Below are 24,457 nucleotides of genomic sequence, written 5' to 3' on the forward strand. Positions count from 1 at the left end.
TTCCAAAGAAATTCAAGGTGTCCTGCAGGCTCAGGGTACATCAGTGTCAGTGCGAACTATCTATCGACATTGGAATGAAATGAAACACTATGGCAAGAGAACTAGGAGGATTTTGTGTGAAATTATGTCCAATTTGCATTTTTTCTCTGTTTTTTTTGTGTTGTTCCAGTACACACAAAATAAATAAACATGTGTATAACAAATCATGTTCCAATTGCAATAATTTTCTTGGAGAAATACACCATTTTCTGGAACAATTTCAAGGATGCCAACACTTTTGGCAATAACTATATATTCTGTCTCCAACCATTCCTTACCGACGAGTAAATTTGCCACTCCCAAATTATCCATTGTTCTCTGCAGACATTCTTGCTCCAAATTCATCTTTTCCTTATTCTATGAACACATCCTTACAAATAAACAACCATTTTGCAAAACCAATATTTGGTAATAAGGTGGTGGAGAAAACAATTTTCTTAATAAACATGCAAGCATATACTGTACTTCTTAAGGAAAAGTGGCCCAAATATTGGCACTTCAGCCAATCTACGTTTAGGGTATGTGCACACTAGGGTGACCGCAAAAAAATCGATGTCGGAATTTTGTCCGTCTGGACCCCACAAAACGATTCCCCTTTCCAGATATTGAGATAGCCAAAATTTGAGCTCGATCAAACGACGTTAACCCGTGCCGCTCGTCGCTCAAAGTTTGAAAAAATCCAAATTGAGGTATTTTAAGATTTAGGTATTTTGCATAGTCTGTTAGACTATAAAGAATGTGACAACAACATTGCAGAAATAGCCCTGACCAAATTTTCAAACCATTTGTGGTATTTGAATGCAGAGTTGGTGGGATTATCGTTTTTTGATCCCACCATTACAGACAATGAAAAGTTGTTAATGGCTAATAAATTGCTCAGTAGCACAGATGAACCATCAGAGCACGCTAGGGTTGTAAATCCAAAAGTTAGGAAAGAAAAATTAAAAGAGGTAGGAAGTAACCGACTTTAACGACCTTCTGACAAAAGATGAAGAACAAAAGCAATATGTCCTGCAAGTTGTAAGCAAATGCCGAGCATTATATTCTGACGTTTCAAAAACTACTTTAAACAAAAGCTCTAGAATAGTTAAGGTAACTATGTAAAATTATCAACTCATGTAGGTTAGCGTGCTCTGATGGTTCATCTGTGCTACTGAGCAATTTATTAGCCATTAACAACTTTTCATTGTCTGTAATGGTGGGATCAAAAAACGATAATCCCACCAACTCTGCATTCAAATACCACAAATGGTTGGAAAATTTGGTCAGGGCTATTTCTGCAATGTTGTTGTCACATTCTTTATAGTCTAACAGACTATGCAAAATACCTAAATCTTAAAATACCTCAATTTGGATTTTTTCAAACTTTGAGCGACGAGCGGCACGGGTTAACGTCGTTTGATCGAGCTGAAATTTTGGCTATCTCAATATCTGGAAAGGGGAATCGTTTTGTGGGGTCCAGACGAACAAGATTCCGACATTTTTTCCCCCCCATATGAGATCCGGTCACCCTACTGCACACACTGCGGATTCTGCTGCGGATCTGCAGCAGTTCCGCAGACATTGTACAGTACAATGTTAGCCAATGGGATTTAAAAACCGCAGTGCTCACGCTGCATTTTTTTCCGAGCGTATTTGCTGCGGTTTTAAATCCGCAGGTGAATCCGCAGCGTGTGCGCTCACCCTTATAGGTGAACCCAGTGTCTGGAGTTGACACTCATCTATCGGACTATGGATCCCCTGTATCATCCGCAGCCCACAACTGGTTTATCAATCTACAATGGATGGACTGACTGGCCAGCTATGTCCACTTCTTCTGGCAGTTGACTTACAGTACACAACACAACACATGTCTATTTGTCCTTCAGGACACAACTGAAGAACAGTGAGTTCACCTTGTCAACTTGCCCCTACTTTTCCGCCACCCTTTAGTCAATGAAACCTCAAATGTACCTTTCAAGTTTATCCTGCAAAGAACTGTTAAAAACATCCAACCCCATATTAGACAGGTGTATTCCATCACCCTTGTATAGCTCAGCATATTTAGAGTTGATTCCTTCATGGCGCACAACTGAGCCCCCGTTGGCTTTCACAAATTTCTCAACACCTTTGTTCACCTTTATCCTGCTCTTTGCCACAGTTGTAACACAGTTGGTATTACACCAATCTCCTTGCTGTATAATTTCTGACCAGACGACCTTAAGCCCTGGCCACCTTGCCAACCAACTTCTAATGTCCCCGATGACTTTAAAGATTAATTCTGACGACTTCGTTTTTGTTAAGTTTTTTCCTCCTGCATGAATAACGAGAATATCCGGTGACGGAGTGCGTCTGGCAGCTTTCTCTACAAGTTTTTGCATTTGGTCCCAATGAAGTCCTCTTCTGCCATACCAAAAAACTTTGCATTTGTCACTTGGCAAGCCGAGCCGCGTGCCGTACGAACATCCAGCAGCTCTGTCTTCCGCCAAATGAACAAAGGAGTCTCCCACAATCCAGATAGTTTTTAGACCTGTGAACACAAAGCACATTAGGTCAACATCTAAAAATAAACGAGCCTCACCCTACAACAGTGGTCGGGAACCTTTTTGACTGAGAGCCATGAACGACACATTTTAAAATGTAATTCCGTGAGAGCCATACAATATGTATAAATTAAATACAAGTAAATGTGTGCATTTTATGTAAGACCAACACTTTTAAAGTACAATAAGTCTCTGAATTCTTTACAATAACCTTGTTATGCTGTTGCTAAGCAATGATGCTGGACAGATGGATGTGTGAATGAAGGATGGATGAGGGATGAATGGATTAAGATATAGCTGGATGGATGGATGGATGGATGGATGTGTGTGTGGATGTGAGATCTGTGGATGAGGAATGGATGGATGAAGAATGGATGGCTGGAGGGATGGATGAAGAATGGATGGATGGAGATAAAGCTGGACGGATGGATGTGTGGATGAGGGATGGATGGCTGGAGGGAAGGATGGAGATATAGCTGGATGGATGGAAGGATGTGTGGATGAGGGATGGATGGATGGATGAAGGATGAATGAGGGTTGGATGAAGATATAGCTGGATGGATGGGTGACTGGAATCCATAATGTCTCAAGCTGTTATCCATCTGTGTTACATGTGCTCTTCAGTATGAATGGTGGAATCATGCCACCATTCATACTGAAAAGCAGTGAAGTATGAGCTGCAGCGAGCAGGCCCCTGAACTGCGGTGATCACTGCTAGCACAAATAGAAAAAGTCTCACGGTGAAGAGGTGAGTTAACCGTGAGAAGTTTCTCCCGATGAACTTGTCTCTGCACCGTCAGACTTTCTCACGGTGCTAGCGGGGACCTCACCGAGGTCACGGCAGTTCAGCCTGGTTGGGAACAGAGCCTCACTAATCAAACCTACACATTTGGTATCGCCACATTCAGAATTGCCCGATCAATAAAAAAAAAAAAAAAAAGGATTAACCCAATCGCTAAACGGCGTAGCGAGGAAAAAAAAAAAATCAAAACGCCGGAATTTTTTGGTCGCCACGACATTGCATTAAAATGCAATAACGGGCGATCAAAAGAACATATCTGCACAAAGGGGCATCATTAAAAACATCAGCCCGACACGCAAAAAAATAAGCCCTCCACAATGTGCTAGAAGTCTCCACAATCAGTGATGGTTTCGGGAGCCATGTAATCTGCTGGTGTATGTACTCTGTTTTTTATCAAGTCCAAATTCAGTGCAGCCGTCTACCAGGAAATATTAGAGCACTTCATGCTTCCCTCTGCCGACAAGCTTTTTGGAGATGGAAATTTCATTCTCCAACAGGACTGGGCACCTGTCCACACTGCCAAAAGTACCAATACCTGGTTTACAAACAGTATCACTGTGCTTGATTGGCCAGCAAAGTCACCAGACTTTAACCCCTTCATGACCAAGCCTATTTTGACCTTAATGACCAGGCCATTTTTTGCAATTCTGACCAGTGTCCCTTTATGAGGTAATAACTCAGGAATGCTTCAACGGATCCTAGCGATTCTGAGATTGTTTTCTCGTGACATATTGGGCTTCGTGTTAGTAGTAAATTTAGGTTGATAATTTTTACGTTTGTCAAAAAATCAGAAATTTGGCGAAAATTTTGAAAATTTTGCAATTTTCAAATTTTGAATTTTTATTCTGCTAAACCAGAGAGTTATGTGACACAAAATAGTTACTAAATAACATTTCCCACATGTCTACTTTACATCAGCACAATTTTGGAAACAAAATATTTTTTGTTAGGAAGTTATAAGGGTTAAAAGTTGACCAGCGATTTCTCATTTTTACAATAAAATTTACAAAACCATTTTTTTTAGGGACCACCTCACATTTGAAGTCACTTTGAGGGGTCTATTTGGCAGAAAATACCCAAAAAAGTTATACCATTCTAAAAACTGCACCCCTCAAGCTACTCAGAACTACATTCAAGAAGATTATTAACCCTTCAGGTGTTTCACAGGAACTAAAGCAATGTGGAAAGAAAAAATGGATATTTTAATTTTTCCAACAAAAATTTTCTTTTAGCATCAATTTTTTCATTTTCACATGGGAAACAGGATAAAATGGATCCTAAAATGTGTTGGGCAATTTCTCCTGAGTACAACGATACCTCATATGTGATCATAAACCACTGTTTGTGCGCATGGCACAGCTCAGAAGGGAAGGAGCGCCATTTGACTTTTTGAATGGAAAATATGATGGAATATTTAGCGGTTGCCATGTCGTGTTTGGAGAGCCCCTGTGTGCATAAACATTGGAGCTCCTCCACAAGTGACCCCATTTTGGAAACTAGACCCCCCAAGGAACTTATCTAGATGCATAGTGATCACTTTGAACCCCCAGGTACTTCACAAATTGATCTGTAAAAAAAAAAAATACTTTTTTCACAAAAATTTTCTTTTAGCCTCAGTTTTTTCATTTTCACATGGGCAACAGGATAAAATGGATCCTAAAATTTGTTGAGCAATTTCTCCTGAGTGCACAGATACCTCATATGTGGTCATAAACCACTGTTTGGGTGCACGGCAGGGCCCGGAAGGCAAGGAGCACCATTTGACTTTTTGAATGGAAAATTAGCTCCAATGGTTATCGGACACCATGTCGCATTTTGAGAGCCCCTGTGTGCCTAAACATTGGAGCTCCCCCACAAGTGACCCCATTTTGGAAACTAGACCCCCTAAGGAACTTATCTAGATGTGTAGGGAGCACTTTGAATCCCCAAGTGCTTCACAAAAGTTTATAACAGAGCAGTGAAAATAAAAAATATTTTTTTTTCCTCAAAAATGATTTTTAGCACACTATTTTTAATTTTCACAAGGCTAACAGGAGAAATTGGACCACAAATCTTGTTGTCCAGTTTGTCCTGAGTACGCTGGTACCCCATATGTGGGGGGAACCACTGTTTGGGCACACGGCAGGGCTCAGAAGGGAAGGAGCGCCATTTGACTTTTTGAAATGCAAATTACTTCCAATCGTTAGCGGACACCATGTCGTGTTTGGAGAGCCCCTGTGTGCCTAAACATTGGAGCTCCCCACAAATGACCCCATTTTGGAAACTAGACCCCCCTAAGGAACTTATCTAGATGTGTGGTGAGCACCTTGAACCCTCAAGTGCTTCACAAAAGTTTATGACGCAGAGCCGTGAAAATAAAAAAAAATTTTTTTCCCTCAAAAAATTATTTTTTAGTGCGCAATTTTTTATTTTCACAAGGGTACCAGGATAAATTAGACCCCAAAATTTGTTGTCCAGTTTGTCCTGAGTACGCTGGTACCCCACATGTGGGGGGGGAACCACTGTTTGGGCACACGTCGGGGCTCGGAAGGGAAGTAGTAACATTTTGAAATGCTGACTTTGATGGAATGGTCTGCGGGCATCATGTTACATTTGCAGAACCCCTGATGTACCTAAACTGTGGAACCCCCTCACAAGTGACCCCATTTTGGAAACTAGACCCCGCCAAGGAACTTATCTAGATGTGTGGTGAGCACCTTGAACCCCCAAGTGCTTCACAGAAGTTTATAATGCAGAGACGTGAAAATAAAAAATATTTTTTTTTCCTCAAAAAAAATGATTTTTAGCTAGCAATTTTTTTTTCACAAGGGTAGCAGGATAAATTGGACCCCAAAAGTTGTTGTACAGTTTGTCCTGAGTACGCTGGTGCCCCATATATGGGGGGAACTATTATTTGGGCACACGTAATGGCTCGGAATGGAAGTAGTGGCGTTTTGAAATGCAGACTTTGATGGAATGGTCTGCGGTCGTCATTACGTTTGCAGAGCCCCTGATGTGCCTAAACAATAGAAACCCCCCACAAGTGACCCCATTTTGGAAACTAGACCTCCCAAGTAACTTATCTAGATGCCTGGTGAGCACTTTGGACCCCCAAGTGCTTCACAGAAGTTTATAACGCAGAGACGTGAAAATAATAAAAAAAAATTTTCCACAAAATTATTTTTTTAGCCCCCAATTTTTTTATTTTCTCAAGGGTACCTGGAGAAATTAGACCCCCAAAGTTGTTGTGCAATTTTTCCTGAGTACGCTGATACCCCATATGTTGGGGTAAACCACTGTTTGGGCACACGTCGGGGCTTGGAAGGGAGGGAGCACCGTTTAACTTTTTGAACGCAAGATTGGCTGGAATCAATGTCACGTTTGGAGACCCCCTGATGTGCCTAAACAGTGGAAACCCCTCAATTCTAACTCCAGCCCTAACCCCAACACACCCCTAACCACAGCCCTAACCCCAACACATCCCTAACCCTAATTCCAACCCTAACCATAACCCTAACCCCAACATACCACTAACCCTAATCCCAACCCTAACCATAACCCTAACCACAAGCCTAACCCTAATTCCAACCCTAACCCTAATTCCAACCCTAACCCTAATTCCAACCCTAACCCTCTTTCCAACCCTAACCCTCTTTTCAACCCTAACCCTAACCCTCTTTTCAACCCTAACCCTAATGGAAAAATAAAAATATTTTCTTTATTTTATTAGTTCTGCCTACCTATGGGGGTGATAATCGGGGGGTTTATTTACTTTTTCTTTCATTTTGATCACTGTGAGAGTGATCAAAATGAAAGAATGGAATCTGCAGTCGGCAGATTCGGGCATTTTCCAAGATGGCGGCGCCCATCATCCGGACCCGAGGGACACCGGGAGGGACGGGGGGACTCAGGAGGTACCGGGGGGGGTGAGGGGGGGGATCAGAGGCTGGCGGGGAGCAGAGGGAATGGGAGGGGGGCAGATGATGACAGCGGCGGCAGATCGCCGCTGTCATTCAGTTGCCGGGGGGCGATCGCCGGTGGAGGGGGGTGGAATTGGTGTCTCCAGCCATGTCCGATGCTACAGCAGCGTCGGACATGGCTGGATTGTAATATTTCATCAATTTTCATTGATGAAATATTACCATCGCTCTGATTGGCTGTTTCACTTTTAACAGCCAATCAGAGCGATCGTAGCCACGTGGGGGCGAAGCCATGCCCCCTGTGGTGAATTACAAAGACCCCTGTATCTGCGGGTCGGGTGACCTTTCAGTGACCTAGGTCACCCAACCCGCAGGGGGGCTTTAAAGTCATGACGCCACATAGGCGTCACTGGTCAGATTTGAACCAGGTTTCATGACGCCTATCTGGCGTCATTGGTCGTGAAGGGGTTAACCCCAGAAGTGAACTGAAGGTAACTGGATATTCACTGTAAACAATGTTCCTGTTTAATTTCACCCCTATAATCCTTCACTTTCTACTATCCCCCCTAATCCAAGTGAGGAACTGTTCATCTCTTCTTCAATCCTCCCCATCCATTTCACCTCCTCCTCAGAACTGTTCCTCAACATACAATCCTCTGTCTCCAAACACAGACAGCCACCTCATGCCCTCTCCTGCTCCCACCTGATAACACTCTCGCTGCTCCTCCTCACTGCTGGTGATATCTCTTCTAATCCTGGTCCTCCTCACCACATCTCCAGTCATTTCTACCTCCCATCCACGCTCTATCACAACTTTCCGTAACCTCTCTAACCTTATACCCAGTCGCCCAACACCTGCTTCCCCAGTCTCACTAACAGGAGTTCTATAGAATGCTCGCTCTGTCTGCAACAAACTTTCCTACATCCGTGATCTTTTCATTAAAAATAAACTTTCCTTCCTCGCAATCACCAAAACCTGGCTCACCCCCTCTGACACTGCCTCTCCTGCTGCACTTTCGTATGGTGGTTACCACCAGTGGCATAACTACAAAGTTATGGGCCCCGATGCAAAATTTCAAATGGGCCCCCCATGCCAAAATACATACACATCAACACTCCCTACAACCCGTACATGTGCGGCTGGACCTCATCTTCACCTCTGCTCCCTATCTAACCTCTCTAACTCACCACTTCCTCTTTCTGACCACAACCTGCTTTCATTCTCTGCCCTCTCCAGGTCTACAATCCCCACTCCACAAACTTGCAGAAATCTCAAACAACTCGATCTACACTCACTCTCTGAATCTCTTCGCCCTCTTACAGACATGCGTTCCCTACACAATGCCAATGCCGCTCTATATAACACCACAATAGCTGTAGCTTATGAATCAGTTGTGTCACGCCGCCTGTCACGCCGCTCTCGCCTGGGGGCGGGACCCCGCACCCGACGTCACCACTTCTGGCTCCACGGCCGCTCCGAGGGTCCCATCGGGTGCACATGCGCAACTCTCGCATCTAGTTCCATGGCTGCACAACGTTGCTAGTGCGCATGCGTGCTCTTCCTGGCTCTAGCTGCAACCATGCCCTCTCTATGGTCCTGGAGGACCTGACCAGGAAGTCCCTGTGCTCTTGCCCTATATCAGGCTACCTCTTCCTATGGGAGGTGCCTGATTACCTGATTATTGTTGTGCTTCCTGGCTTGGTTTGCTTGGTCCTTGCCTGGCTGTGCACTGTATTTGGGTCCTCTTCCCTGTGCTCCGTACTCTGCCTTGCTTCCTAGCACATGCTATGTATCTACGCTCTGCTCCTGCACTGTGTTCTGTCGTGCCTCTGGGCACACGCTCTGCTCTGTGCCCTGTCGTGCTTCTTAGCACAACTTCTGCCTAGCCTTGCACTCAGGCGTTCTTCTCTGCGCACGCTCTGTCTAACCATGCACTCATCCGTGCTTCCCAGCTCGAGCTCTGTCTAACTCAGTACTCTGGGGTGCTCCTTTGCACGCACCTTGCTTTGCTCGCACCCAGGCGTGCTTGTCTGTGTGCATCATATGTGCTCCCGTGTACTCGCCTTGCACTATCCAGTATCTAGCGCACTCCTGTGTACATGCCTTGTATTGTCCTGTATCCTCTGTGCTTTCGTACACTCGCCCTGTACTATCCTATACCCTGCGTGTTCCTGTGTCCACACTCCTGTTTTCTGCACACTTCCTGTTGCGTCCTGCTGACACATTCATTCGTGTCTCCTGTGAGCCGGCCACCTGGTTCCAGCAGTCGTGGCACCTTACCCCCTTGGGCCTGCCCCTGACACTCCCTGTATAGGGGGTGGTCCTCACTAGGTCAGCTTGCCCTAGGAGGGTTGGTGCCACGACCCAGAGGGTCCACTCCAGGAGTCGTCACAGGTTGCCTCTCTCACACATACCACAGCTCGCAAAATCAACAGACAGCCCTGGCACACCAGCCTGACCAAAGAACTGAGACAGGCTTCCAGGGTTGCTGAGCGGAGATGGAAAAGATCCCACTCCAACGAGGACTTCATCAAAATAGTCCCTCACTACTTTCAAGGCCACACTCGCTGCAGCAAAGGAAACTTACTTCTCATCTCCTCCCTGTCTCACAACCCTAAACAGCTATTCAACACCTTTAATTCTCTCCTCGTCCCCCAGCACCTCCTCCCTCTCCACTCAGCTGAATACTTTGCCTCATTTTTCAAGCAGAAGATTGATAACATCAGAGACAGTTTGGGTCGACAACCCCTAGAGCCCTTCCCCTAACTGTCCAGCCCTCATCCTCCAAAACTTCTCCACCATTACAGAAGATCGACTCTTCACTCTACTATCAAGATCACATCTCACCACTTATGCACTTGACCCGATCCCATCCCACTTCATCCCAAACCTCACCAGTTTTCATCCCAACCTTAACCCATCTCTTCAACCTATCAGTAAAAACTGGTGTTTTCCCCTCAAAGTTTAAACATGCCTCAATCACGCCTATCCTCAAAAAGCCCTCACTTGACCCATCCTCTGTATCTAGCTTAGCTATTGGACTATATCACTTATCCCCTATGCCTCTAAACTACGGAAACAACACGTCCATCATGAACTGTCCGCCCACCTCTCTTCTTGCTCCCTCTTCGACCGCTTACATTCTGGCTTCTGGCTGCACTATTCCACTGAAACTGCCCTAAGGTCACCAATGACCTATTACCCTCTAAGGCCAAGCGACACTACTCTGTCCTCCTCCAGGACTTGTCCTCTGCCTTTGACACAGTGGATCATTCCCTATTACTATAGATCCTCTCATCTCTTGGCATCACAGATCTGGCCCCATCTTGGATCTTGTCATACCTAACAGACTGGACATTCAGCGTCTCCCACTCGAACACAACCTCCTCACCTTGCCCCCTATCTGTCGGAGTCCCACAAGGTTCAGCCCTAGGGCCCCTGCTCTTTTCTATTTACACCTTTGGCCTGGGACAGCTCATAGAATCTCACGGCTTTCAGTATCACCTCTATGCTGATGACACACAGATCTACATCTCTGGACCAAATATCACCTTCCTACTAACCAGAATCCCAAAATGTCTGTCTGCTATTTCAGCCTTCTTCTCTGCAAGATTTCTCAAACTTAATATGGACAAAACAGAATTTATCATCTTTCCTCCAACCTCACTCGACCCCCCCAACGGACCTATCCATTAAAGTAAACAGCTGCCCACTCTCCCCAGGCCCACAAGCTCACTGCCTCAGGGTAATCCTTGACTCTGATCTCTCTTTCAAACCACATATCCAAGCTCTTTCCACATCCTGACGACTTCAACTCAAAAATATTTCCCGGATCGTACATTCCTCAACCAAGAATCTGCAGAAACCCTAGTCCATGCACTCATCATCTTCTGCCTTGACTACTGCAACCTCCTGCTCTGTGGCCTCCACTCTAAACACTCTCGCACCCCTCCAATCTATTTTAAACTCTGCTGCCCGACTAATCCACCTGTCCTCCCGCTATTCCCCAGCCTCTCCCCCTCAGTCAATCCCTGCACTGGCTCCCCATTACCAAAGACTCCAGTTCAAAACCCTAACCATGACATACAAAGCCATCCACAACCTGTGTCCTCCATACATCTGCGACCTCATCTTTCGGTACTTACCTGCACGCAACCTCCGATCCTCACAAGATCTCCTTCTCTACTCCCTTCTTATCTCCTCTTCCCACAATCACATATAAGATTTCTCCCGCGCATCACCCCTACTCTGGAACTCTCTACTACAGCATATCAGACTCTCACCTACCATGGATACTTTCAAAAAGAACCTGAAGACCTACCTCTTCCGACAAGCCAACAACCTGCAGTAATCAACAATCGTCCAAGCCACTGCACGACCAGCAAAACCCTCGCCTACTGTATCCTCACCCATCCCTTGTAGATTGTGAGTCCTCACGGGCAGGGTCCTCTCTCCTCCTGTTCCCATCGTGACTCATATTGTTTAAGATTACTGTACCTGTTTTTATTAGGTATACCCCTCCTCACATGTAAAGCGCCATGGAATAAATAGCGCTATAATAATTAATAATAATAACATGGAGTATTATAAAGAGGAAGATGAGAGACACCAGACCCCACAATGTAGACGAGCTGAATGCTGCTATCAAAGCAACCTGGGCTTCCATAACATCTCAGCAGTGCCACAGGCTGATCGCCTCCATGCCACACCACATTGATGCAATAATTGATGCCAAAGGAGCCCCGACCAAGTATTGAGTGCATTTACTGAACATACATTTCAGTACGCCAACATTTCGGATTTTAAAATAATTTTTTAAGTTTGTGTTATAAAGTATTCTAATTTACTGAGATAATGACATTTGAGTTTTCATTGGCTGTAAGCCATAATCATCAACATTAACAGAAATAAACCACTCTGTTTGTAATGACTCTATATAATGAATTTCACTTTTTGTATTGAAGAACTGAAATAAATTAACTTTTTGATGATATTCTAATTTTGTGAGATTCACCTGTTTAGCTGCCTTTTCTGGGCAGGTGTGGGCTGCTATTTTTAGGCTGAGGGGCCAATATCCATGGCCCCTTACCAGCCTGAGAATACCAGCCCCCATCTGTCTGCTTTAGCAAGCCTGGTTAACAAAAATGCGGGGGACCCCACGCCTTTTTTTTTTTTTTTAAATTATTTAAATAATTTTAAAAAATACAGCGTGAGGACCCCTCTATTCTTGATAACTAGCCATGCTGAAGCTGAGGGTTGCAGCCCCCAGCTGTCAGTTTTGCCTGGCTGGTTTTCAAAAATACAGGGGAACCCATGCCGTTTTTTGAAGAAATTATTTATTCATAGTGCAGGAGTGGCTGATGAATACTCCCATTCGTCGCTCCTGCTCTCGCTGTTATTAGCGGCAGCAGGTGGTGGATGATGGGAGCAGTTGTCCCATCAGCCGCCACCAGTGACCAGAGGTAAACTTTATACCTCCGATCACAGTTGAGTGCTCACGCTGTCTTTTGACAGTGTGGGAACCGCGGCTCTCCGACCGGCAGGGATGATTTCTCCGCCGATTAGAAGCAGTGTTTGCCACGCTATCATGCACATGACTTTCTTTCTGCAAAATTTACCCGATAGCGCCTGCTGACATTGCTCATAACCACTCACTTCAACGCTATCTTGTTTAGGACCTTTCCTAAAGCCCCCCATACATATTACTGTAGGTGGCTGCCGGACGATCATTTGGCTGACAGCCAGAGGCGTATCCAGGGGGCGTAGCCGGCAGGGGGTGCAGTCAGGCCGCCTGATGCAGCGGTCCGCAGAGTCTCCCCTGGCTGCTGCATTCTGCCACCCCCCGGCCTGGGAGTCAGCCATTCTCTGTGTCGGCTGTCAAGCTGACAGCCGGTGCAGAGAAGCTGCCGCTCGCCGGCACCCAGGGAGCAATTGTACTGGCGTCTGTACAGACGCCAGTACAATTGAAGCTCTAACCGCCGTCAGCAGCTTGATCAGGTCATGTGATCACGCTGCTGACATCACTCAGCGGTGCCCAGAGCGAACGCTGGTGGTAAGTGTGCTCCACTGTGGAGCTGAAGAACCACCGAAGATTGAGGGAGGAGAAGGGGGTACATAAAGTGTGGGGAGTTTGGAGTGGGGATGGGGGTCACTTTATGTGTGGGAGGATTTAGAGTGGGGATGGGGGGGGGTTATTTAATGTGTGGGGGCATTTGGATTGGAGTGGGGGGTTATTTAATGTGTGGGGGGATTTGGAGTGGGGGACTTAATGTGTGTGGGGAGATTTGAGGACACAAAATGAAGAGTATGTATGTATGAGGGCATGTATGAAGAAACAGTATGGGGGATGGGTGCAGACAGTATGGGGAGCGAACGGGTAAATGTATGTGGCCACAGTATGAGTAGCGATTGGAAAAGTGTATGTGGACACAGTATGGGGAGTGAGGGTGATGGGATGTGTGCTGACACAGTATGGGGATTCGGGTATGTGTGAGCAGACAGTATAGAGAGCGAGGGGGCAAATATATGAGGAGACAGTATGAACAGGTGGGATGTTAGAGGAGACAGTATGAGGAGGGAGGGGAATAGTGTGAGGCGACAGTATATTGCCAATATTTTTATTTAGGGGCATTATAATGACACTTCTATCTTTAAGGGCATTGTGTGGAGATTTGCTGCAGGAGACCGGAGAAGATGGAAGTCTGCAAAGATGAGATGTGGATGAGAAAACTCATCATGGGGTCTGGACAAGAAGAAGAAAAGAAGGAGAACGACTCCAGAGACGTCATCTATAAGGTACCTGGATGTAAATGTTATTTGTGATACTGACTAATTCTCATGTTTTTATTTGTTAGGAACATTATAGGGGTTGTCCAGGTTTTGCTGAGTCTGCAGTCATTCTATGTGACTGCAGACTTCTGAATTCTCACAGTGATCACTGAACGCTGTCAGGATTCTCTCGTGCCGGTAATTTACATACATGCGGTCACATGCTGACTAGACATGTGTGGCCTCACTCAATGAAAATGAACAGAGCGAGGCCGGGCACGTCTAGTCGGAATGTGGCCAGAAGTATGTAAATCACATGCTTGTGCTGACATGACCGTGTTCTCTTGCCACCGGTACGGGAGAATCCTAAAAGTGTGCAGTGCATTCGTTGTGAGAGTTCAGAAGCTGCAATGTCAGGATTCAGCTCTGCAGGTTCCAGTGTCATCACACGGACACTTCACTCATATGCGATTTTAATACTTATGGTCCTGTGACAACGAGCTTCTCTTCCTGCTTCTTTCAGTTTTTCACTGAACATTGAGAGCATTAGGGAGAGCAGCTCGTCAGTCCATGACTAAGTGTGCAAATCGCATGTGTGCTTGGGGGGGGGGGGGGGGGGGCGCAATTCTTGCCCCGGGTGCCAGAAAGCCTAGATACACCTCTGCTGACAGCCATCTTGACTGTCTCTCCCATGTGCACGAGCACTCACTCAGCCGAGCGCACCTGTATATTCCTTGAGAAAGCCACTGACAGGCATCTCCGCTACCAGCCACCATCAATTGGTAGACCGAAAACAGATATGCCCAATCAACATCTCCTCCGATGAACAGTTGGCCAGCTCCCTATACATATTAGAATTGATATCAATGGGTTCAGGCGATAGTCTAATGTGTATGGGGGCCTTAAAAGTGCATTTAGGGTGTGTGCCCAAGTTGCGGATTCTGCTGCGAATCCGCAGCGGATTTGGCTCTGCGGGTCCGCAGCAGATTCTGCTGCATTGTACAGTACCCCTTTAGTCAATCTAAATAAAAAAACGCAGTGCACACGTTGTGGCATTTTCCGTGCTGATTTGCTGCAGGTTTAAATCCGCAGCATGGCAATTCTTTGTGCGGATTCCGCAGCGGTTTGGCACCTGCTCCATGACAGCTGTCAAACCGCAGGGGAAAACCGCAGTAAATTCGCAGATAAACCACAGGTCATTTGACTTGCTGATTCTGCAAGGAAAAATCCGCAGCAGAATCTGCAATGTGTGCACACACCCTTAAGACCCCGTCACACACAGCGATATCGCCAGCGAGATCGCTGATTTTGTGACGGCACAGCGATCTCGCCAGCGACATTGCTGTGTGTGATATGGATCAGCGACCGGCTCCCCTGCCGGGTATCGCTGATCGCGCTCCATCGTCCTGGGCCGTTTTTTGATCGTTGGTCTCCCGCTGGCCAGCACGCATCGCTGCGTGTGGCAGCGAGAGACCAGCGATCAGCGATGCTGGACACCAATGTAAACAGCGGGTATCTAAGAGCTGCTGATAACTGCCCAGTCTAAAGGCCCCGTTACACATAACGATGTCCCAGCGATCCTACCAACGATTATCCTCTTAGCTTGGATAAACAGAGGGTATCTAAGAGGATCCCACCAACGATCCTCTTAGATACCCGCTGTTTACATTGGAAACCAGCTGCTCGCTGGTCCTGATCGCTGGAGGGGCTGTCTATGTGACAGCTTACCAGCGATCAGCCTAACGATGTCCCAGCGATCCCATCCATGTCGGACCGTTGGTGGGATCGCTGGGACATCGCTATGTGTAACGGGGCCTTTAGACTGGTCAGTTATCAGGAATGAGCATTATTAGGAATGCTTGTATCCAGATAACAGGTCATTGTGGATAGGCTGCCCAACACGTGAGCAAAACAATTGTTTGTTGGGTGAAATTATTTTTAAACTTGTTCTCGGCAGCACATTGTCCTGTGCAAATGTGCACTCAACAATTACTGATTGTTCTGTGCACATGTGAAGTGTGGTTGACCTGTCAAAACCGATTAACGGCTACCATCGAGTGTTATTCAATGCCACAATTTTGCGTTGCAGTGAAACAGTAAACTATAGGTTCATAGACACGACTAAAAAAAAATATATATATATTATATATAGCAATAGACTGGCAATTCCCATTAAAACTGCATTTTTGAATTTTTTAGCTCCTGAATACATCATTATTACCTATCGACCTAACCATTTTTGGGGAAATTGCAATGGCTCCCTTCGCGTCTGAGCCTCCAAGACTTGTCACTCTTTCTAATCATCATGCAACAAGTCCCGGAAGTTGGCCCCCCACTGACCGCACAATCTGAAGATGTAGAAAAGATTGCCAAATACAAACCCTTTTTAGGATGTTCACAAGGGATGCCATCTTTTTCCGCTGCAGACGGTGCATGCCGAAGAGGCAAACCCGTTGCAGCCGAACAAGCGCGGAGTAACTGGTCTATACGTAACTCAATGGACTCCTCAGCTGTGCTGCTGGATTGGGCCGTACCGGGACCATCTGCATCATCTTCAGTATGGTTGTCATTTTGCTGGACATGCCTTTTTGAGGCTATGGAAACCTTGGCTGGCTTAGAGTCCGATTTATAGCAATGCTGCTCCGAGTGACGATATCTGGACCTCTGTCTCTTCACAGATGATGAAGGAACCGCTGTAGATGCTGCACGTTGGGATGGCATGTATGACCTCATCCCTATTATTTCATCTTCAGTATGGTTGTCATTTTGCTGGACATGCCTTTTTGAGGCTAGGGAAACCTTGGCTGGCTTAGAGTCCGATTTATAGCAATGCTGCTCCGAGTGACGATATCTGGACCTCTGTCTCTTCACAGATGATGAAGGAACCGCTGTAGATGCTGCACGTTGGGATGGCATGTATGACCTCATCCCTATTATTTCATCTTCAGTATGGTTGTCATTTTGCTGGACATGCCTTTTTGAGGCTAGGGAAACCTTGGCTGGCTTAGAGTCCGATTTATGGCAATGCTGCTCCAAGTGACCATCTCTGGACCTCTGTCTCTTCACAGAGGATGAAGGAAACGCTGTAGATGCTGCACATTGGGATGGCACGTATGACCACGTCCCTATTATTTCATTTTCAGTATGGTTGTCATATTGCTGTACATGCCTTTTTGAGGCTACGGAAACCTTGGCTGGCTTAGAGTCCGATTTATGGCAGTGCTGCTCCGAGTGACCATATCTGGACCTCTGTCTCTTCACAGATGACGAAGGAACCAGTGTAGATGCTGCACATTGGGATGGTGTGTCTGACCACATCCCTAGTATTTCATCTTCAGTAATGTTGTCATTTTGTTGGACATGCCCTTCTGAGGCTACGGAAACCTTGGCTGGCTTAGAGTCCGATTTATGGCAATGCTGCTCCGAGTGACCATCTCTGGACCTCTGGCTCTCCACAGATTTTGAAGGAACCGCTGTAGATGCTGCACATTGGGATGGTGTGTCTGACCACATCCCTATTATTTCATCTGCACTAAAATCCACATCTGTGAAACTACTTCCATAGCTCACAAAAGATGTAACAACTGGAGCTGCTTTTGGAGGGTCACTAACAGGGCTTTGAACTCTGCGCTTAGCTCTAGGCTCCGGGGACGGACTCTTGTGCTCAAGAGGACTAGCTGTCCTAGTACATGGCATCAGATCATGGGTATCAGTCACTTCTCCTTCATCTGCAAGGATTTCTGCCACTTTCTGCCAGTCCTTACCTCTCACCAGTGCTTCTGCCCGGATCTTGCCAAGCAATTCATCTAGTGCAGCAGACATGACCAGGCCTCTGCAGCCCAGCAACGTGCACACACTTCCTCATGTATACATATCAGTGCAGGCCAGACTCCTCCTCATCCTCTCTGACTTGCCAATCTGCTTCTGTAAACCAGTAACCACTAGGAGCTGGAGGGAGGAGGAGATCAGCAATGCAGAATGAGACACAGGAAGGCTGATTGCAATGTCATATGTATATGGTAAATGCACCCAGGGTCCACACCTCCTCAGTGCTGCGCAGCAGAATAAGCTCTTGGAGTGCAGCAAATGCACAGCCTGTGCCATTAAGGAGAAGAAAAGCTACCGATCTTGGAATTATTTTTTTTACGAGTGGTTGGAGCATCCTAATACAATGGACATAGTGGCAAATCCGCAGATTTTCAGCTAATGAACATGCTGCGTTTATTTCCGCGATGCGTTTTTTTGCGGAAAAAAATGCAGCATGGACACAAAAATTGTGGTATACATTCTAATAATGGGATGCTTAATGTGTGCGTTTTTTAAGCATTTTTGGAGGGGAAAAACGCGAAAAATCCTGAACGTGAGCACACAGCCTCAGAGCGGCATCTGATTTTTAAGGACAGATTTCTATTGTAGACCTAGGAAACTGTATGTGATCATGGACGAGTTTTATTGCAGTTGTGTGAAAACTGAACGCACACTGACGTAAAAAATGGACACACGGATGGTTGAAAATTTTATGAAAATTAGAAAAAAATGATCCGCACCTTGGAGTAAGCTGCACATAGCCAGGAAAAAACACCACAAAAATCGTGATAAAAAATGGCAAAAAATATAACCAGAAAACTCGCAAATTCAAGTTAAAGGGTCCAGGAAGGAAAAAAAATGGATAGCACGCCATGTTGTGTTCATGCGGTCTTTTGTTTGCTGACTGGTTGCCGCCATCTTTTTTTTTCAACATATGAGGAAAACGGATGACGCTCTGACAAAGTAGGCTGAAAAAAACAGATCCAGCAGACAAGAAAAAATGTGTTTTATTCACGTTTTTCACAGCTAGAAAACATGGCCGTTATAGTCTAGGAGGCTGTTCACATGTCCTTTTTTTTTTTTTGGACACGAATGGATGTCAAAACAAGCATACAGATGGCAAAGAAACCACAATACAGATGAAAAAACACTTCTGTTTTTTGGGGGGGCATTTTTCATATTCTCATGTGAATGTAGCCTCATGGAGATTTATGAAACTGTTGCCCATAGCAACCAATCACAGCTCAGCTTTCATTTTTTAAAGTGCTCTTGAAAAATGAAAGCTGCGTTGTGATTGGTTGTTATGGGCAACAAAGACAGTTTTCCTAAATCTGTGGGGGTTTTTTTCCTTTTACCTTGCCATATTCTGAGAGCTTAAGGTTTTTTATTTTAGTATCACTTTCATTTTTTGGGTACAATACAACTTTAATAACACTTTTTATTTTGTGTTTTAAGAGGCACAATGAGCAAATAACCAAGTCTAGAGAATTTTTTTGAGCCCATATTGTACCTCTGTATTCCCCTGATGTCGTAAGGAGGTATTTTTCTCATGAAACCTGTACGGCGTGACATATATTATTGCATGCTGAATTACCGAAGTAGTCTCCCCTAAAGGTTTATGCCCCCAGGGGACAGTTAGATTGTGCAGGATTAAGAAAAGATTACTGATTTGTTTCAGAAAGAGCGCCACCCTTGAGCATGGGTTGTGTGCGGTATTGCAGTTCAGCTCTGGCTGAGTTGTAATACTAAAAACAACCAATGGTCAGGGGTGTCACTGTTTCTGAAAGTAATCAGCTGTGTTTTATACAATGCTGGACCACCCTTTTTAGTGCTTTCTGAGATAACGATCCTACATGTGTATGGAGGTAATGTTTAACCACTGCTGTCAATCTCTGACAACGGTATGTAAATGGTGCATGATCCCCCGCCCCATGATAAGGTGGGCTGCCATGGCAGGTAAGGGCCTACTTGAAGACCCCTGTTGACATTTTTCTAGTCCTTTGAAACCCAGCTTGTAACTGGACCTCATAGGAGATCATTCATTTCACTATATACTGCAATATTTTAGCACAAGAAGTCACATGTTCAAGGCCCCTAGGGGGACTAGAAAAATAAAGGTTTTTTTTCTAAATATTAAAAAAAAAATATGAATCCCAATACAAAAATAAAGAAAAAAAAAAAATCAAAACTTTTTTTTGTATTGCCAAGTCTGAAAGGGTGTGTGCACACGTTGCGGATTCTGCTGCGGATGCGCAGTGGATTTGGTCCTGCGGATCCGCAACTGCTGCAGTGTACAGTACCGTTTAAGGCAATGCAAAATGAAAACCGCAGTGCCCACGGTGCGGAATTTTCCGTGGTTTTAAATCGGCAGCATGTCACTTCTTTGTGCGGATTCCGCAGCGGTTTGGCACCTGATCCATGACAGGTGTCAAACCGCAGGCAAATCCGCAGAAAATCCACAGATAAACCACAGGTCTTTTGAGCAGGTGTCAAACCGCTGCGGATTCCGCACAAAGAAGTGACATGCTGCAGATTTAAAACCACAGCAAATCCGCATGGAAAATTCCGCACCGTGGGCACTGCGGATTTCATTTTTCATAGATTGAAAGAGTACTGTACAACGCAGCAGAAACTGATGCAGATCCACAACAGAATCTGCAACGTGTGCACACACCCTAAAAGTCCAATCCATCAAAATATAACATTATTTAACTCATATGGTTAAAAAAAAAAAAAAAATTGCAATGCCAAAATGGCCGTTTTTTTAAGTGGGTCGCCCTCCCAGGGCTGCGGGGTACTCGGCACCGGGCCGGTGTCGGCGGGATGTGTCACAGCAGCGGTGACCCAGTCCGTGGCCCTGGGCGCCCAATGTGAAAAGGGGAAAAATAGAATGATGGAATGTAGTTAATGGAATAGTTCGTGACGCCACCTGTGGTGTTCGGCAAGTGAGGTGTTAGGCCGATGCTACATGCAGATCCTCTGGGGCTGGTGGTGTGTTGCAGCCAAGATGGTGAAGCTCCCCACAGGTGGAGCTGTAGCCCCAGGGCAGTGTAGATGTAGCGGGAGAGGAGAGGCACAAGTGGTGTAGAAGCTGGTACCCAGATGTAGCGGTGCTGGGTGCGTTGGTGCAAGAATGAATGGAGGACACCAGGGCTTGTAGTTCCAAAGCTTTACTCACAGTCTGTAGTACACACAGGTGCCTGCCTCTGTGCTGTGTCCTCCGGGTCAGGGACTCAATCAACCTCCAGGCCAGATGGAATGCTCCCTTCCAACACTCCGCCAACAAGTGTGAAGCAGGGCCGGACTGGGACTAAAATTCAGCCCTGGCATTTGAAGTTACACAGGCCCACTAGTCACATGGTGACTATATAATATCTTTGTACACTTGTAGTTTACAAGAAGTGAGAGGAGATTAACACGACTATATAACATGTAGTCACAGCTGTGCCCAGTATTTCAGCTCAGTCCTATTTATTGCTTTTAGGTACAGTACTCCTCCCAAAGCTCTGTCCCCTTTTGTATGCATGATGACAGAATTCCTGGCAGAACTGCTATCCATTGGGCAACCAGACCCCCTGGTCATAGCTGCCCCTATCATACCTCCCAACTTTTGAAGAAGGGAAAGAAGGACAAAGACTGCGGCGCGCACAGCCACACCCATTTCACAACTAGTCACACCCATGTCCACACCTAATCGCACCCATTTAGCACTGCTGATCACACTGACTGGTACTGAGGGCACAGTGGCTGGCATTATGGGCACACTGACTGGCACTAAGGAAGAGATAAAACAGAGAGAGAAAAAAGAAAAAAGAGAGCGAGAAAGAAAGGGGAAAGAAAGAAAGAACAGTGAGAGACAAAGAAAGAACAGTGAGAGACAGAGAGAGAAAGAAAGAGGGGAAAGAAAGAACAGAGAGAGACAGAGAAAGAACAGAGAGAGAAAGAAAGAAGTAAAGAAAAGAAAGAACAGAGAAAGAGAGGAAAGAAAAAGAAAGAAAGAACAGAGAGAGAAAAAAGAAAGATTAGAGAGAGAAAGAAAGAACAGAGAGAGAAAGAAAGAACAGGGAGAGAAAGAAAGAACAGGGAGAGAAAGAAAATGAGGGAAAGACAGAACAGAGAATGAAAGAACAGAGAAAGAAAGAAAAAGAGAGAAATAAAGAAAGATTCTACAAAGATACTATAGCAGCCCGGCTCCCATTGTAGTGCCCACCTGAGCCTCCCGGTGCAGGACCTATCATGATCCGCTCACATGGCCGGCATCCCCGATTCCAAGGCGATCCTGCTGTCTGCGCTGTCGGAGGAGGACACGGTGATGGATCTGAAGCATTCCTGGTTCCGTCACAATCTCCTCAAGAAATTATCTCATTTCCGGTCAGCTTCCAGCACATCACTTCAGGTGGAACGTCATGTGTGTGTTTTAAAATGCTCCTTGGGGCTCCGCCGTGTACTCCTGTGTCCGTGGGAAAAGCCCGCTTTGTACACACTTGACTCCGCTCCGTACATCCCGTACACATATGGCTCCACTCCATACACACACGGCTCCACTCCGTCCACCTCATACACGCGTGGCTCCTCTCCGTACACCTCGTACACGCGCGGCTCCTCTCCGTACACCTCGTACACGCGCGGCTCCTCTCCGTACACCTCGTACACGTGCGGCTCCTCTCCGTACACCTCGTACACGTGCGGCTCCGCTCCGTACACCTCGTACACGCGTGGCTCCGCTCCGCACACCTCGTACACGCGTGGCTCCGCTCCGTACACCTCGTACACACACGGCTCCGCTCCGTACACCTCTTACACACACGGCTCCGCTCCGTACACCTCGTACACACACGGCTCTGCTACATCCACACTGTAAATCCTGACCACACACATACTTACCTCAACCAGCACCATGACAACAGCAAAGCAGAGTCTTGCAGACGGTAGAGGCAAGGCTGAGCACACAGGACCTGTGATGAGTTCACAGGAGGGGCGGAGTCAGGGGGTGACATGATCGGGGGTCTGGACAAAGGCTCCTGATCATGTGACCCCCTGACTCCTCCCCTCCTGTGACCTCATCACAGGTCCTGCGAACAGAGAGAGCAGGCAAGTGAGTGCGACGCTGTGAGTGGCTGCGGGGGGGAGGGGGTCTCATGCTAAGGCGAGGATGGGGGGCGTGGCGGCTTATCTCCCTGCAGTGCGGGAGGAACTTGAAACTATCACCGCCATGCCCGCAGAGGGCCAGCGGCAGGAGCAACAGTGGCCGCAGCAGCTGGCAAGCGGCCAGATGACGGCCCACGTGACAGCGGCCCAGCGGGAAAATGCCCGGTTGGTTATATTGCCAATCCGGGCCTGGTGTGAAGTACTCCTAGTACTGAGTTACACTGGAGTGCCTCCTGACAGATGTTCCAAAGAACTCTACTTGAGCCTGCTTCGGGGACTCCTTACTCCTGAGTCCCGGATCACTATCAATGTTGCTGTTGTGCCCCCAAGTCTTAGATGGGAGTAGTGCATTTACAGCCCACTACTCCACCGGTGTCTGCTGTAGAACCATTAGTGTCCATACAACCTCGGGGACCGGGCCCCAGCCTTGCGCTTAGAACTTCTAGGCAGGGTTCTTCCTCTAACCCACGTCCTCTGTTCCCTTTTACTCCTACGTTCCGTACTAGTCTTTTCTTCTTATGGAAGATCAGGTTTCGGTTCAGTGTCTTTCTCCTTTCTTCTGAGGTCTGCTGCAGCACCTCCTTCCTCCATCCCTCTTCCAGGGATCTTCACTCCTCTCTGAGTGACTCTCTCACTGACTGACCTCAAACTCACTGAAATTCTAAACCTTCCTGCTCTTTTATGTATTCTAACTCCACCCGCCTCCCAGCACGTTTCGTGTTCCAAGCAGGGAACCACCAAAGGTGCTCTGCTACACTCCAAGCAGGGAGCCGCAATGTGGTTTTGCTGAACTACTCTGTGGTGTGGGGTGCAGGTGTTGGAGCGTGGTCAGGAGCCTCCAACCTACCTGGATGGTGGGGCACCACACCTCAGGAGGAGGTGCAGGACCTCTGTGGCGACTGAGCCTCAGGGGCGCCACATAAGCACCCACACATCTGTAAAAAAAAAAAAAAAATGCAAAAACAGCCATAAGACATACATTAAAATGATACTAATGAAAAAAACTACACCTTAATGCACAAAAAAAACCTCTCACACAGCTCCAACCACAGAAATTTTTTTTTTTTTAAATTACCTGTCTGAGAAAATGTGACTCAAATAAAAATTACTTTTTTTTTTACAAAGTACAGATTTTAACCACTAAAATAATATTAATAATAATAATAAAGCAAATAACCGTACAAGTTTGATATCGCTGTATTCATACCGACCTGGAGAATCATGTTATCAGGTCATAGGCCGTAAAAACAAAATCCGACAAACGATGGCAGAATTGCGTCTTTATTTTTCATTATCCCACTGTACTTGAATTTTTTTTCCTATTTCTCAGTACATTTTTTGATCAAATAAATGATGTTATTCAAAACGGCAACTCATCCTGCAAAACAAAAATCAATCCCCGTATTGACATAAAATTAGAAAAATGTTATGGCTAAAGCTGCGTCAAGAATGGGTTAAGTATCATAACGGT

At 46.1% G+C, this 24,457-nt stretch overlaps 1 protein-coding gene across 1 annotated transcript; it reads right to left on the bottom strand.

The window, feature by feature from the left end:
• Positions 1-1,445: 1,445 nt before the first annotated feature.
• Positions 1,446-18,017, bottom strand: LOC141046562 (uncharacterized). The gene is made up of 2 exons (XM_073541022.1): positions 16,413-18,017; positions 1,446-2,548 (listed from the first exon to the last, which is right to left on the bottom strand). Exons 1-2 carry the CDS (start codon positions 17,851-17,853, stop codon positions 1,983-1,985), a joined length of 2,007 nt encoding a protein of 668 aa, XP_073397123.1. The 5' UTR covers positions 17,854-18,017; the 3' UTR covers positions 1,446-1,982.
• Between the last annotated feature and the right edge of the window lie 6,440 nt (positions 18,018-24,457).

Source organism: Dendrobates tinctorius, unplaced genomic scaffold (genome assembly GCF_039654945.1).
Source record: "Dendrobates tinctorius isolate UK_male_01 unplaced genomic scaffold, ASM3965494v1 ptg000120l, whole genome shotgun sequence".
Lineage (NCBI taxonomy): Eukaryota > Metazoa > Chordata > Amphibia > Anura > Dendrobatidae > Dendrobates > Dendrobates tinctorius.

Coding starts and splice junctions, on each gene's coding strand:
- LOC141046562 (XM_073541022.1), bottom strand. CDS start 17,853: ATGTCTGCTGCACTAGATGAATTGCTTGGCAAGATCCGGGCAGAAGCA. Junction 2,549..16,412: donor TTGTGAACATCCTAAAAAGG/GTTTGTATTTGG, acceptor TTGTGTTCACAG/GTCTAAAAACTATCTGGATT.